This window comes from Podarcis pityusensis (assembly GCF_964106645.2).
Source record: "Podarcis pityusensis genome assembly, chromosome: 6".
Classification (NCBI taxonomy): Eukaryota; Metazoa; Chordata; class Lepidosauria; order Squamata; family Lacertidae; genus Podarcis; species Podarcis pityusensis.
In genome coordinates this window covers 52,414,499-52,430,850 of record NC_138030.1, presented here as the reverse complement: position 1 = coordinate 52,430,850, position 16,352 = coordinate 52,414,499, and the positions used below count along the sequence as shown (strand labels likewise).

The 16,352-nt window shown below is 39.4% G+C and overlaps 1 protein-coding gene across 6 annotated transcripts in view; it reads left to right on the top strand.

Annotated features, from left to right (window-relative positions):
• LOC308479038 (phosphatidylinositol 3-kinase regulatory subunit gamma) overlaps nt 1-16,352 on the top strand; it is a 263,420-nt gene that overhangs the window by 235,174 nt on the left and 11,894 nt on the right. For all 6 annotated transcript variants that reach the window (XM_081009375.1, XM_081009373.1, XM_081009374.1 and 3 more), the window contains 5 exons: nt 5,709-5,820; nt 8,258-8,356; nt 10,664-10,844; nt 11,536-11,661; nt 14,910-15,052. In XM_081009375.1, coding sequence (XP_080865501.1) covers nt 5,709-5,820; nt 8,258-8,356; nt 10,664-10,844; nt 11,536-11,661; nt 14,910-15,052 — 661 coding nt within the window. The remainder of the gene's footprint in view (nt 1-5,708; nt 5,821-8,257; nt 8,357-10,663; nt 10,845-11,535; nt 11,662-14,909; nt 15,053-16,352) is intronic.

Genomic DNA, 16,352 nt, shown 5'->3' with positions numbered 1-16,352 from the left:
CTTTGGTTCAATATGTTTGTTTTCTGTTCAACAAAATAGGGATGTACTTTTAGGTGCCCTGGTGGGACATTTTAATTTGGAGATATAGGGAATGCTTCCCTTCTGATTTTCAGCAGCATTTGTTATTGTGGACCAATAGTATCTTACTGCATCATCTGGAACATCTAGTAGATGTTGGCATCTCACTGATTTCACTCTGTGTCATTTTGTTAGAACAATCCCAGATGGTGGTTAGCCAGCCCATCCTCTGGGAGATGTAATAGTGGGTTCCACTGGCATCAGTTTTATCACCTATATTACTTAATATAACTATAAAGCCACCAGGAGAGATAATGCAGAGCTTTGTGGTTAGGTATAATCAATATACTGCTGTCACTACATCAAGCTTTATTTTTCTTTAAGCAGCTTCTCTGAATTGGTTGGTGGAAGCTCTCCTAGGGTAGATGACAGTTAACAAGCAGAAGCTGAATCAAGACAAGGTGGAGATTATGTTGACTGGGAGGCTTGCGGCTCTGAGAGTGTGAAGTGTACCTATTATCAGTAGTATATTTGTTGCTTTATTGGAGCAGGTATGCATCTTGAATCTATTTCTTCCCATGGAAAAGCAGTGTCCTTTCCAACCACCCCCAGTTGCATCTGATATGCTGTTGTTATCCTTTTTTAGTGGAGGTAGAGAACTTGCACCAAGTTTAACTATACCTTTGTAATTTCCAGGATTCACTACTGCTGTGTGCCATAAGTGGGGTTGCTGAAGACTATTCAAATACTGTACTGCAGTTAGTGCAGAATGTCATATGCCTGCCTGTTTGTGGGGGATGGCAGATGGAAACATAATTGACTGTACTTTGCCAGTTGCACTGCTGCTGTTGAAGTTCTTGGCCCAATTTCATATGTTGATTTTTGAATTTATGTATTTATAAATGTATTTGCCATTATTGGTTGCAGCTGGAGAAAGAAGGGTTAACTGCCTAATTGTTGCATGGGTGATTTTCCTAAAGGGTGCACCTGGAAAGGGAAGGATTAACTCTGTCTTCCCCAGCTGCAAACTCCTCAAGCTCACCCTCCAGCAATTGGACTTGAAAAAGACCACTCCCCATTAGAGCCCACTAACTTTTTAAGATCTTCATTGAGAACTTCCCTGTTGCTCTCCTACCAGGGAGGTTATTTGTTAATGGTAAGCAGAGTGTTATTTGGGCTGCACCAGCTTTTTGGAATGAACGAACACACCACCACCACCACATATCATTTTTCTTCCTTCCTTGCCTTTAGATGCAAGTCCTATTTGTTTGGGAATATTAGATGGGGGGAGGAATTTGATTTGGTTTTGATGTTTACTTTGAATGAAATGGTTTTAAATTGAAGTTGTCAGTGGCCTTAAGCAATTGTAGAAAGGTAAGATATAAATATTTTAAATTAAGAAATAACTTGCGTCACAGTCCAGATATCTGTAATGTCCAAGTCAGACAGTGTGGAGTAAGGGAGATTGACTGAACTAACACCCTTATTTGTGTGCTGCTTGTCATTTAGGCCATCTTTCCATTCTTCCACATGGAGTACTTAGCACATCAGGCTTGTACACAAATATCTTATTCGAGTTTCTGGGTGTGCATAAACTGCACAAATAAGCCTGAGTTGCTAGGTGCTCTGTGAAGTGGAGCAGAAAGCCTTCGGTTGCCTTCTGTTTAGCTTGTGCATCTAGCGGAAATGCAGCATTGCAAGAGCAGCATGGATTGATCCTCCAAAAGGTCTAACACTCTCCTCTCCATATGTGTGTGTACACCCACAGATTAACTGTTTGGCAGGTGTACCTGGCCTTCTGAAAATGCACAGCTGCACACAGGTCCACTCCTGAGTTATTCACAAACTGCCGAGAACTCGGGAAGGACTCTCAAACATGTGGAGGGGATGGGCCGTACACAGCCAGTCTCATCCTCAGGCAGAATGAAATACTTACCCCAAGGCAGCAGGGGCAGGAAATGGCAGCAAAGTGTTGAAAGACATTGCTGGGTGTCACACAGCCTGCCCTCCAGCTCCTATGCTGGCATTCTGTCCTGAGGTGCAATGCAGGGTCCACTTTTGCTATTCTTGAAATGAATTATTTTATTTATTTATTTATACCCCGCCCATCTGGCTGGGCCTCCCCAGCCACTCTGGGCGGCTTCCAACAAAGATTAAAAATACATTAAAATGTCATACATTAAAAACTTCCCTGAACAGGGCTGCCTTCAGATGTCTTCTAAATGTAAGGTAGTTGTTTATCTCTTTGACATCTGATGGGAGGGCGTTCCACAGAGCGGGCACCACTACTGAGAAGGCGCTCTGCCTGGTTCCCTGTAGCTTTGCTTCTTGCAGTGAGGGAACCGCCAGAAGGCCCTTGGTGCTGGACCTCAGCGTCCAGGCAGAACGATGGGGGTGGAGACGCTCCTTCAGGTATACTGGGCCGAGGCCGTTTAGGGCTTTAAAGGTCAACACCAACACTTTGAATTGTGCTCGGAAACGTACTGGGAGCCAGTGTAGGTCTTTCAAGACTGGTGTTATGTGGTCTTGGCGGCCGCCCCCAGTCACCAGTCTAGCTGCCGCATTCTGGATTAGTTGTAGTTTCTGGGTCACCTTCAAAGGTAGCCCCACATAGAGCGCATTGCAATAGTCCAAGTGGGAGATAACCAAAGCATGCACCACTCTGGCAAGACAGTCTGAAAAGCAATATATAAATTCTTTTAATAGTGAATAAATAAATATTTGCAAGCTGACCTATGTGTAACAAAGACTAAATCTCACTGACAAATTTAATAACTCTAAAACTGAACTGGCCCCTCAGATGATAAAATGGGTGTAAGACTCTCAGGGTGGATTCAGGGGTGCTCTGTTAGGGTGCTGATTGTATTTGTGCTGACTGTTGGATGACTCTCTCTGTCTCCCCCCCTCTATATGAATGGTCCCCCCCCCCCCCATGTATTGTCAGAATAAGTCAATCTAGTGGGTGTCAGCACCACTAAATGACAGGTAGTATTGGGGTTATAGTACCCCAGGTGAGAGGCAGAATAGGCTGCCTGAGATTTACCTTCTCTCATTCTCTCATGATCTTTTCTCTCTCCCCTCCTTTCCTCTGCCTTCCCCTGTGTAGTTTTCTTTCTTTGTGTACTGGTTGGTTGATTGCTATATGTTGAATGTTCTGGCTTTTGCTAGAACTCTTATTAAGGTGGCTTCCTTACTATCTGCAGAGTTTTGCCCAAAGAGTAGCACTGAGAGAGTAAGCTTTGGCCCTTGGTGTTTAACAATCTTGTGCTGGCTTAGGGTGCCTTCTAAGCCCTGACTGGTGGCTGGGGAGACACACCCACCCACATAGGACCACTGTCCAGCACAGGAAAGTCACCAGCTTCTAGATCAGTCATACCTCCCATTCTCAACATCTGTCTTGTTTAGATTTGGCTTCAGTTTATTAATCATTATTCAGTCCATTACAGATGCCAGGAATCCACTCAACCAGCTCACCTTGTTTTTCTGGAAAAGGAGGAATAGAACTGAGTGACATTGGCATACTGATAAGCTCAACTCCAAATCCTTTGATAAAATCTTCAGTAGTTCTGAACATATATTTAAAGGGTATGGGGAACAAGGCTAAACCATACAGCACTCCCTAGCATAGGTCTAGCCAATGTGGTGTCCTCTAGATGTTATTAGACTACAACCACAATCAGCCCCAGCCAAGCAGGTCCAGGGATCAGGGATGATGCAATCTGCTGTGTAACTGCATCTGGAGGACACCATATTGGCCAGCCCTGCCCTAGCGCAACTAAAGGGCAGGGGTCCTGACCCAAGCGCTACCTTCTGAGGTCTACCCAACCAAGAGTGGAACCAAGATGCAATACTCCTATCATGCATCCTCAGTAGACGATATCATCCATACCATCTTTCTTGATTATCAAAAATGGCATATAGATCCAAGAGAATTAAAAGGTTTTAGTCTCTATGTGTAGCTCCCAGCATAGGTTCTCCACCAGGATAATAGCAGCAGTTTCAGAAACAGGGATTTGTAGATTTGCTCTAGCCTTTCAGGAGAACACACATGTGCAACCTCTTCAAGCAAGATAGCACCTTCATAATTATATGCATGTGATATATGTTCTTAATATATATGTGTGAAGCAGTCTGTTATCCTTTTGTTGATACAATCTGATATCTCTGAAGTTCTTAAAAAATCTCAAGTAAACTTGAAGAATGATTCTTAATCTTGATACTTTTTTTCACTTGCAGTCTCAAGTCTGTAGTGTAGTAACAGGCAATGTTTTAATTTGAGGATGTTGCTAAGTCCAGTAGATAATTCATTAAAATATTCTTCCTGCACACTGTTTTTCCACAGTGTTGAGAAAGATTAGGCCTTTAGAAAACTGAACAGTATGTTGCAAAAAATGTGGATTGATACTTTTTTACAAATGAAGAAACAATATTTGGTTATTTAGCATCATAGTACTTTGACACAAATTGAAGTCCTGACACTTTGTCAGTAGTCCAGTGGCTTTTATGGCATGGAACTGCATTGCAACATAAATTGCCAGGGTGGCTATACAGACATATAAAGCCAATCCAAAAATGCCCTGGTCTTTGCAAGCATAGCCTTAGGCTAATTTTCAGTAAAATAGATTAGAGCATGGCCAGTCCTAGGGTCAAGGGCTGGAATTTGGATTATGTACTATTCTCCTTATATATCTGGAGGGCCAGTCTTCTCTGGATATAGAACATGGAAGTATGTTGTTGTAGTTTGAAAAAAGTAGGATGTGTTCCCGAAGCACTTCACAGTCAACTTCAGAATTGTTGCCAAGCAACAAAATGTGTTACTTTCCATCAGCCCCACTCTCTCATGGTGCTGGGCTCAAGTATTGTATTGTCACTGAAGGCAGAACTGTGACTGGTGCCCGAATTTACAGTGCCTTCTGCAAGACCAGTGTCCTGCAGGTGTCCAACAGATGGCCCAATCCATAACTTTTTTCATGCTTTTAAAAAAATAAAAATTCAAAAATCTGTTCTAGGTGTGGTTTAAATTTTATGGCGTCCAACCCACATAAGCAAACAAAACCAAAAACTCTGTAATCGGTCTGGCATTGGGCACTGGCTCCTTGTGGTTCCATGATGGAAGAAAGGTGGGCTATCGATGTGAGAAATGTGAACGTGCGCAATTTGAGGAGGATATAGCAAAAAAAACCCTCTATCCTGGAATCTGGCTGTTTTGTATGCTGCCAACTGAATCTGATGCTTGATCAGCAACTCAGAGTTTGAATGACTAGGTTAAAGTTCAGTGTAATTTAAATTGGCTTGATTCAGCAAGTGCAAGAACAGGGAACTACTGTACTTAGGGCACTTAAAAGTAGCCTTTGAAACAGAAGTCAGTGAATCATCTTAACTACTTTAGTGTGGTAGGCATTGTAGAAGTAAATACAAAAATATTTTGAGTAATTTATTATTCCTTGCCAAATCATCTTTCATTTAAACCAGACATTTTTTAAAAACTGAATTTTCTGTTTTAGTACCACAATCTCAGATGAAAAGGGATTTCTATCACTTTCCTTTTCTTTCTCTTCAGTTCTCACAGGTCTTTAGTGCCATACAATGCTTTACCTAAAATGTATTATTTCCTGATTGAATCCCTTATTTAATATTTTGAGATATCATTATAAAGCCAAAAAAGTAAACCAACAAAATCTCTCTTCCAGCTCTTCCTCCAAAGCCCTCCAAACCAATAACTCCAGTAAACACAAGTGGGATAAAAGAGAATTGCAGTTCATCACTGCAGGATGCCGAATGGTACTGGGGAGATATTTCAAGGTAAGATTTTTTTTTTCCTGGAGGAGAATGTGGCTTACTTTCAGCTTTCCTTTATATCATAGGTTGGGTACATTTCTCAGCCTAAGGGCTGTAGGTATCCTCTTCACCAGCCTTCTGGAGGCTGCATGCCTTCCCCACATGCAAATCACATGCATACCCCACATACCATACCCACAATTTTATGTGTGCATCATGTTAACTTTATTGAAGCTTTATTTTTTTCTTCTTCAGCTGCACTTTCTGGGAAGAATGTCCCACATACGCCCTCTACAATCCACTTTTTGACAAAAATAGACTTTTAATTGCTCCAATAGAAGGCATTTTTGAAGCTTGATTGTGATGTGTGGAGGGCTGCATCACACATGGAGGGAAAAGTCCCTGAATAAAGCCATTTTACACATAATTGCAGTGGGAAAGGGACAGAGTGAGGTGGGGGCAATGCAGGCAGGATCCAGAGGCCCTAGGAGTCACATCTGGGCCAATGTTTCTATACCCCTGCTTTGTATGTACATATTAAAATGTATTATTATTATTCAGGTAACATTGTGAATGGATTAATCTTAAATTTAGTGCACATATATCATTTTCTAAACTGTGCTGTCACCATTTTAAAACAGTTAAGAAATCTGTAATATTTTTCACTATGAGGCCGGGGTTAAGAACATAAGAAAAGCCTGCTGGATCAGACCAAATAATAGCCAACATCTAGTTCTCATGGTGGCCAACCAGATGCTCATGAGGAGCCTGCAAGCAGAATGTGAGCACAATAGCACTCTGCTCACCTCTGCTATTCAGATGCATACTGCCTACAAGAGTAGAGGCAGACCCTAACCATCCTAACGAGTAGCCATTGATAGACTTATATTCCATGAATTTGTCTAATCATCCTCTAAAGCCATCTAAATTGACCACAACTTATGAGAATGATTTCTATATGATTTTTTCTATGCACTGTGTTAATTAAGAATTGTTGGATGTGCCCAAGTTCTAGTGTTATGAGAGAGAGAGATACTTTCTCCACTCCTCTATCATGTCTGCTCATACTTGTCTTTTATATGAACCAAAAAGCCCCAAGTGTTGTAACCTTTCCTCATACTAGAGTCGCTCCATCTGCTTCATCAATTTGGTAGCCCTTTTCACAAACTTTTCCAGCTCTACTACAGCCTTTTTGAGATGAGGTGACCAGAACTGGTACACATCATTCCAACTGTGATCACACCAAAGATTTTTATAATGGCATTACAATATTGGCAATTTTATTTTCAATACTTTTCCTAATGATCCCTAGCATGGCTGCCTCACACTGGATCAGTATTGTCCACTATGATGCCAAGGTCTCATTCCTCATCAGTCACTGGTAGCTCATATCCCATTGGCATATATGTAAAATATGGTCCCAATGTGTACCATTTTAAACTTGCTCATAATGAACTGCATCTGCTATTTCACTGCCTGTTTACTCACTGCAGAGAGATCCTTTTGAAGCTCTTCACTGTCCCTTTTTGTTTTAACCACCCTGAACAATTTGGCAATTTTAAAATAAAACCATTTATATTAAGTGTCACAAATAAAAGGAAACCTGAGTTTAATTAACTTTTCATATTGAATCCATGAAATTATCTTTTCATATTGAATCCATGACCACCTGTCTAACACATTTCAGTTTAACAACCTCTTTTCTATGTAAAAGGAGAAACCAGGGATAAAAATGGCACTTTTGAGAACAAACATTATAAATATGATACTCAGGGCATGTATTGTGCAAATTACAAATATTTTGACTCTGCTAGCAAAGCAGCAAATTTTTTATCTCATGAAAGAAATTCTTCTGCTCAGTAACTGCCAAGCATTGCTTTTAGAAAGTTATCAGTCTTTGAATAAGTGATCTTTCATGGTGCCTTTGGATATGTACAGAGAGCCAAACAGAAATCCTTAATTTCACAGTTGCTCTCCTGTCTCTAGATAAATAATAAACCTCTAGTCTTATTTTGAATATCATCCTAGGCAGTATAAAGTTTCTACTTACTTGTAAACCAATAAATTTTAATTGTTTATAATAAACAATTACTATCTTGTTATAAAATAAATGAAATACAACTTCTCTATAGGACATTAGGGCAGTATGAAGCAGCCCTTTCTTTATTTAATCAGATACAGTTAAGTGTTGGTGCTCAACTATTGGCCTCCATTTAAGAATGAGGCTTCAGGTGCAGCTGCTTCCAGATTCTAAAAGTTCAAATTTACCTTTGAAAATTCTTAAAACAGGTTACAAATACTATGTATTGGTCAACATAAAACTGGAATGAGACAATTTTAAAGAAAAATAATTTCAGAACCAAAGTAAAGGAACCCCCCCCCACACACACACACACACTTGTAACAATGAGTGGTGCTGTTATGAATGAGTAATACTTTGATCTACATTTTGTTATTCCAGGGAAGAGGTAAATGACAAATTACGAGACATGCCGGATGGAACATTCCTGGTGCGGGATGCATCAACAAAGAAACAAGGAGACTATACACTGACACTGCGGTAAATAATTTTGTCTTTGCCCTCTCTATTGTCCTGCACAAATTGTAGGTAGTACCTGCTGATAAATTTGTCTAGGTGTTTGTAGCTAGTGTAAATACAAGCACCATGTTTTCATTATCTTGGAACTTTGTTTACATTTTCTGCTAGGCTATACAAAAAGAACGCAGAATGAACAGCTTTATGTTGCATCAAATAATTTGCAATCTGTAGTGGACTTTGGCATCATGAGAATTATTAGCTTTTTCTGTTTAAAACCAATTTTGTGTTTAGGGGTAGCTCTCCATATATTTGGGGCTACAATTCCCATCTCCCCGACCATTGGCTATGCTGGTTGGGGCTGCTGGGAATTTGTAGTTCACAACATCTGGAGGCACCATGTTGGCTACTCTTGTTCTAGCTTTTTTGACAATAGAGAGGCTTCCGTCTGTGAAGGTAGAATAGAGTGGGCAAGGGTAATGTGGCTTCAGGATCTTGCACAGCTCTTTGTTGAACCCGACAACTTCTCTGTAGCTCTTCGCATTTTTTTCTTGTTCTCTCCTCTCCTGTCCCCAGTTCTTGCTAAAAAAAACTTGAGTATTTCAATTCTGAAGGCAGCATAAAATAAGCAAACTAAGGATCTCAACCCCTCTTTTTGAGGAATTTGTCTTTCCTTTGCAGGACATTTGGAATGTCTTAGTACAAAGTGTATATAGCCTTCCCCATATGCTGTAATTTCACCAATGGCTAAAAGATGGGAAAGGGAGGGATGGAGAATCTCAACCCTTTCCCCAGTTCGTCTCCCTTTACTTCTCTCATAAAGCCACCCATCACTTAAGACTGTTGCTTCTGCCATGTCAAATCTTAATCCTCCTCCCAAAATTAATATAGGTAGAAGTAAGGAACACTTTCCACTTATCCCAAACTGGAAGGATTAAAAATGTTGTCCTGCTTGTACTTGCCTCCTAATTAGATGGGAGATGGGATATCATAAACTTCCTCTCCCCAACAAGCCTAGTCTTGCTTTCTGATGGAATTCTTAATGGCTGTGTATGTTTGGTATTGGGAGTGATAGGTAGGTTTTAGCTTCCCTACAATGTTGTCCCCAAACATAGTGCTTTATTTTTCTCAGCAGAAATTTATGGCATTTATCATTAAGTAAATGTAGGCTGCCTCTTTTTATTAATACATATTTCTGCTGTGAAAGTGTCTATGGAGGGAGTGCACGAGCCCAAGGCTTGTTCCTGGACTCATTCTGCATAGAAACTTAGGGTAAATGGTGACCACATTGCACAAATGCAAAAGTTTGGTTTAATGATGTGTGAATGAGCCCAAGTAATGCATTCGGCTCACATACTTATGCATAGTCTGGAGACTATATGAGTTTCATTTCACTTACAGGGAATCTTCACTGGTTATAACATTTGAATTGGGTAACCTGGCTTAAAAGAAATTCTGCTTAGTTTTACAAGTCAGCTTTGTAACACATGTTTTTACTTAAAGGTGGCTGATTATGGAATTTACCAGAGTTAGTTTTATATCAGGATTCTGGGTTTAAACATAACAAGCCAGGACTCCCTGAAAGTGAATGTAAACACTGCTGAAGTCTTCCCTCAACTTCATAGGGGGGATGTGGGGCCCAGCATTTCACTCCAGCTCATTCACATAGTACTAACCATGATTTAGTGTTAAGTACCAACATTGTTGTTACCTGAGTGACCACAGATAGCCAACATGGTGCCTTTCAGATATTGTTGGACTCCCATCAGTGCAAACATCATGGTCAGTGCTGAGGGATGGATGGGGGTTGTAGTTCAGCAACATCTAGAGGCCACCACATTCGCTAACCCTGAGTAGCCCCTTTGTACATGTAGGCAAGACTCGTGTATGCAAGACTGAATCCAGAAGAATAGCTATGACAAACAAACTGGTGAGGTATATTAGTGGCCACCTAGCTTGTTAGGCATGAAGTTTTGTAGGAAACAAGTACTGTCAAAGTAACTGGACCATATGATGTGCTAAAAGGTCAACTATTCCTTTATACAATTCCTCAGTACTAAAAAACGGTAATTCTTGAACTTCCTTTGGAGAAATTCTAGTTAATCCTTTTACAAATTAGTGAAGCCTGTGACAACTACAGTTAAGATGTTTTTTGACTGAATATTACTCTCAAATTACAGTATTGCATGGGATGCTACATACAAAGTCAACAACATGTAGTGCAGAGTAACTATGCAGGAGTTTGTTTGACTTTTTGGTTTAGCATGCTTATAGTATGTAATATGAATGCACATAAAGACATGCTTGTTTTTTTAATTCTCTCTATTGCAGGAAGGGTGGCAACAATAAATTGATAAAAATTTATCACCGGGATGGGAAATACGGTTTTTCTGATCCACTGACATTCAATTCTGTTGTGGAACTGATTAACCACTATCACCATGAGTCTCTTGCCCAGTATAACCCTAAACTAGATGTGAAACTTATGTATCCTGTATCCAGATACCAGCAGGTGAGATTTTCAAAGAACCCTGTATTACCATTTGTATTACTGTTAAATGTGTGCTTTTATTGAGTTTTAATAAAAATTTTTTTTTGTAAAGACAGGGTTTTGTATGAGAACACGTAACATTCATCACTATATTAGGAAGTAGCTGGTCCCTAATTTGGCATACTCTCCTTTAAATTCCTACTTGTCGTAGTCTCTCATTGGCTGTATAAGCTATATGTGCATAAAACTTTTGATCTTGCAAGAGAAATGAAGATGAACTGATTCTCTGCTTTTTAGTATCTGGAACTTTGCCTGCTATTTTTTTCTGTAATTATTGGTATCTCTTCCAAACTATAAAGTTTACAAAGGCAAAATAGTATAAATATTTTTTTTGTAGAAGAAACATTAGAGTATTGAAAGCCTACCATGCTCTCTAAAAGAAATATTGCTGATTAAGCAAGTGCTTGCTCAAATAAAAGATCCCAAAACTAATTTGTTAATTCTACAATCTCAAACATTTATACGTATTTCCTGAGTAACAGGAATAGTCAGTGTTCAGAAGTTAAGGATAACGTCTTGGTAGATGTATAGAGAGGCTTTGTTGTTCAGGCTAAGACTGTCTTGTGTTTCCATAAGGGTAGTTCTCCAGATAGGTCAGCACTTGAATGTCTTTCATAGAAAAGTATACTTATTTTCTTTTTTATGTATGCAGGATCAGTTGGTAAAAGAAGATAATATTGATGCTGTGGGCAAAAAGCTTCAGGAGTACCATACCCAGTATCAAGAGAAAAGTAAGGAATATGACAGACTATATGAAGAATACACCAGAACATCACAGGTGTGTTGTTGCATTGTGTTCTCATGGTTACTTGGGTCTGAACTAGAGTTTAACAGCAAATATAAAATCTCCAATCCAAATTGGGGGGAACAGTGTTTGATCTGTGCTCTTTTGCTCGCAGTACTGAGAAACCTGGTGTTGGAGCCAGCCTGGAGCAAAAGCAGCTAGGAGGAGAGGTTGCACAGATAAAGTAGCTGGGGGGAAAGCTAATGACACATACACACTTCCCACCTACTTTTTATCCCCTGCATTGTATGTTAAGAGGCCAGCTTATGAAAAGGAATCTGCTCCCACCTAACATATAGCTAGAGCAATGTCCTGCAGAAGGGAACTGTTACAGATTTTGAATGAATGGCATTCTTGAGTGTATAGTCTTGGATGCCAAACTATCAGGAAGATCATGCTCTGCTGTGGAACATTTCAGCACAGCATCATGAATCTGCTAAGTGGTAGTCTAGCAGAGAAATGGCGGGGCGGGGGGCTCCAGTCTTTAAACAGTACAGCTTACCTCCTAACAAAATTTTCCATGAAAGCAAAGCATTTTGCGCTAACAGAAACAGAGTTCAAACTTGATGGAAAGTGTTTGCACTGAGAAACTGGGTAATATTCTGAGTAAAGAACTGTTTGTGTAAGCCATTATGCTGGTGTGCATTGCACAATAATTTGTGCAAGACTCGCTTGATTCTTTATGCTGACACTTTGAGGAGCCAGTCTGTCTCATAGTTACTGCTTCTAAAGCTGTGCTCACAAATTATTATTTCATCAAATGAACTGCACACTGTGCAGTGGCTAATATATATATTTTTAATTAAACTAAAATATTAAATCAAATAGTATTGCAAACAAATGAGCCTGCAAACAAACAGGAAAAAACTGAAATGCACCCTAGAAAGTCTTTGAGGCATGTATCCCATCACCATTGACAAGAGTTGGCATGGTGTGTTGTGTATGAATATTTGATTCATCTATTTGGAATATATTTTGAATGTACTGGGTCTCTGTGTTGGTTTTTTCTAACGTCAGCACAAAGAGTTATATAAAATATGGACCTTGGTGTTTGTATGAAACTATTCTAAGATGATGTAAATACACTGTGTAAGGCTTATGCTACCACAGAATATTTCTTCCTGAGTCTCTGTTTGTGCAGTCATTACTGAAACACTAACCTCAAGGTCTTGTTGCATTTAATGGGTCTCAGGATCCAAGTCTGTGACTTGTACAAACTGCTTTGGCTAGCTAGGAATTATGTCTGAAGCCATGGTTATGCAGATTCAGAGCAACAAAAAAGGACATGTGAATAGAGGTCACTAGCAAAATCACCACAAGTCTCCCCTTCATACCTATAAATATACTTGCATGTGTGTAACTTTGCACTTGAAATCCATCCATGAGTGCTCTCAGGTACCTGTATTAGATAGAGTAGATGGTTTGTATAAATGAGGCCCTGGCTTCAATCCTGACACTGTAGCTGATCACCAGGATTGGAGCTAGTTTCTCCCAATTCTGTATACTCAGAGTTGTAATCATGTTGTTGCACTCCCGGTTCCCACCAGCCCCTAGCCATCATAGCCAATCCACAGGAGTGATGGGAACTGGATAGCCACAGGGTCCCTATCTATGTCCCCAATTCTTTTTAACATCTGTATGAAGCCTTTCGGAGTGGGCATTAAGGAATTTGGAGCAAAGTGCTATTAGTATGCTGATAAAACACACCACTGTTTTTATGTAACATCTGACGGAGTGGCTGTGCAGGCTGGACCAGTATCCGTCTGCAGTGGTGGGTTGGATAGCAGCAAATAAATTGAGTTTAAACTCTGACAAGGCATAGGTCTTGTGGGTGAGTGGTCCCCATGTCTTGGATAGGTCAGTTACATGTTCTGAATGGGGTTGCACCGCCTCTGAAAGAGCAGATATATTATCTGGAAGTGCTCCTGTATCCATCTTTGTCACTTAAGGTATAGGTGGCCTTGGAGGCTAGAAGTGTCTTCTACCAGCTTCAGTTAGTAAGACACCTATGACTTTTCCTGGACCAAGATAGCTTGGCCACTCTACTAACCTCAAGGCTGCATTCCTGCAACACACACTCTATGGGGCTTCCCTTGGGCTTACTGTGGATCTTACTATGATTTAATGTGGAAATTGTTAATTAGGTTGTGTACTTTTTGATGAGTTTTAGATATTGTTAATGGCTATTCTTGTTATATTTGTAATTACACATTTTTTTTCAAGTTGTAAGCTACCTTAAGCATGGTTTTATCTATGGAAAGGTGTCATAAGAAAAAAATGATGTGTGTATATGCCCTAGAGGTGCACTTAGTTTGTATTAGAAACTGCACTTTTAGTGTTGCAGCTCTAGCTCTTTAGAATCTGTTATTAATATTGCACTTAATTTATTAATAGCCTTTTAAACCACCATCTCAGGGTGATTTACACATAACATAATTAAAAACAGTTAAAAACACAAAGTAAAAAAATACATTTTAAACAAGATTAAAACCCTAACATGTAGAGACTCATGATAAAGACTTGTGAATACAACTGGGAAAGCTTGTTGGAACAAAAATGTCTTCAACTGGTTGCAGATTGTGGGCACCTGTCATATCTCAGTAGAAATGCTATTCCACAGAACAGGGGCAGCCACACTAAAAGCTCTTCTCTGAGTTACTGCGTAGTGGGCTTCTGAGATGCTGAAACTTGCAGGACCCTCCCCCAGACAACAGCAATCTGCTGGGTGTGTTTGGCATAAGACAGTCTCTCAAGTAACCTGCCAAAATTAGACAGGTGCCTTGTGTCATACCGTGTAGGCATGTATTGAAGACATTTTTGTTTAAGGCGTTCCCTGAGGTGTGTAACCAGTCATTTATGAAACAATTGCATATCTTTAGAGTTTGTTGAAATGATATTGTTCTTAGAACTTGGATTGTTTTGTTTTGTTTTGTAAACTGCTTTAATAGCTTTATTTTGTGAAATGCTCAATAAAGTTGTACGACAACAACATGGTCACTTTTTTCTCAAGGTGAAAGAAGGCAAAGCAGGTGTATCTGACTAACCAGAGGGTCTTGTAGATTAGATACTTTAAATTGGTAATTCACTCAGTGTTTGGATTATATACTTTTCAATACTGAATCAAATCATATAGACCTATAAATTATCTGCTTTGATTTATGTAAAAATAATAATCAAATAGTTCTACAGCTTTGTGCTTCTGGTGAGTAATGGTGATTTTTGAAATTGGTTTTTCTGTGCAGGAAATTCAAATGAAGAGAACAGCAATAGAAGCTTTTAATGAAACAATTAAAATATTTGAAGAGCAGTGTCACACCCAAGAGCGATATAGCAAAGAATACATTGAACGATTCAGAAGAGAAGGAAATGAGAAGGAAATTGAACGGTAGGTCTGCCCAAATGCCACTTCTGTTGCCAGTCCTGGCCTCAGGTAGTAACTGTATTTGTGTTCTCCATAATTATAATTTCTCCCATTGACCTCCACTGTACACTATATCACCATATTTAGTTACATAACTACTGTGCTATAGATCAGACACCTTTGTTGTAAGCAATTTCCGCACTGTATGAAATTTATAAGGAAACTGACTGCATGTTACCAGGTGTTGTGTTGAATTTAGATAGCAACTTTTTCCATGTTTAAAATTTAGTAAATCATGGATTGAGTTGAAATTACTCGAGAAGCACAATCCCAAGTAGGCTGAAGAGCTCCAGATCAACTTCTTCTGAAAAAGGAATGACAGAATTTTAATAGAGCTGGAAAAGGTTTACGAAAGGGCAGCTACCTAAATGGAAATCTGGTTGATCACTGTTGGAGACAGTTTGCTAGACTTAGGTGGCTATTCTTAAGAGTGTTCTTAACAGCATAGATCCTCAATTAAATAATTTGTTAGATAATGAAACAACATGAACAATAGTGTGGATGCTTTTTCTAATAACTGTGAAAAGTATTCATGTGAGGTATCTTATCCAGGCAAAATGACTTCTGAAGTTCAAATGGTAGTAGTTGGGCAGCTTGTAATAAACAATAGGGTAACTTACCTTCATTTTTAAAATTAATTTAAATTTTTATTCTCCTTAACAAAGCCTCTAATACAGCTTACAGTGCAATTTTCAGAAGTGTTTTCATAATAAAAACAACAAATGGAATTAAAAAAAACCTAGCAATATTATATTAAACCAGCAGAATCTACACAGGAAAGGCAAATTAAAAACCCTCATGCCCAAATAAAGCAGACTCTGCAGCACACCCTCCCTGTTTTATTCAGCAATCTCTATGCCAATATGTAAAAGGTCCTGTCTGCTGTGGCCACCTACTTTATCTCTGAAGAAGGAGACAGATGCAGCAGAGTATCAGTGGAAGATCATAAGATGCAGCTAGGATCATATCTGATGCATGTGGTCTCTTACTTTTGAGACTGAAGAGGTATAATACCTTATGAGAAAGAGGTAGTAGAGCAGTTCTCAAACTTTTCCATTTTTTCTTCAGTTAAGCTCAGATCAAGAATCATGTTCTGTTGGCATAATTTTAGTCATGAAAGTCTCCATCCAAATAATATTTAGATAATAGAGAGGAAGAAGTGGTATTGTCCAGGTGCTTTTGCTAGAATGTTCTGTTCTACAGCTTACAACTGCTATTCCAAGGTAGACTTTCTGCACCTGTGGTTTAGTGCTTAAGATGTAAA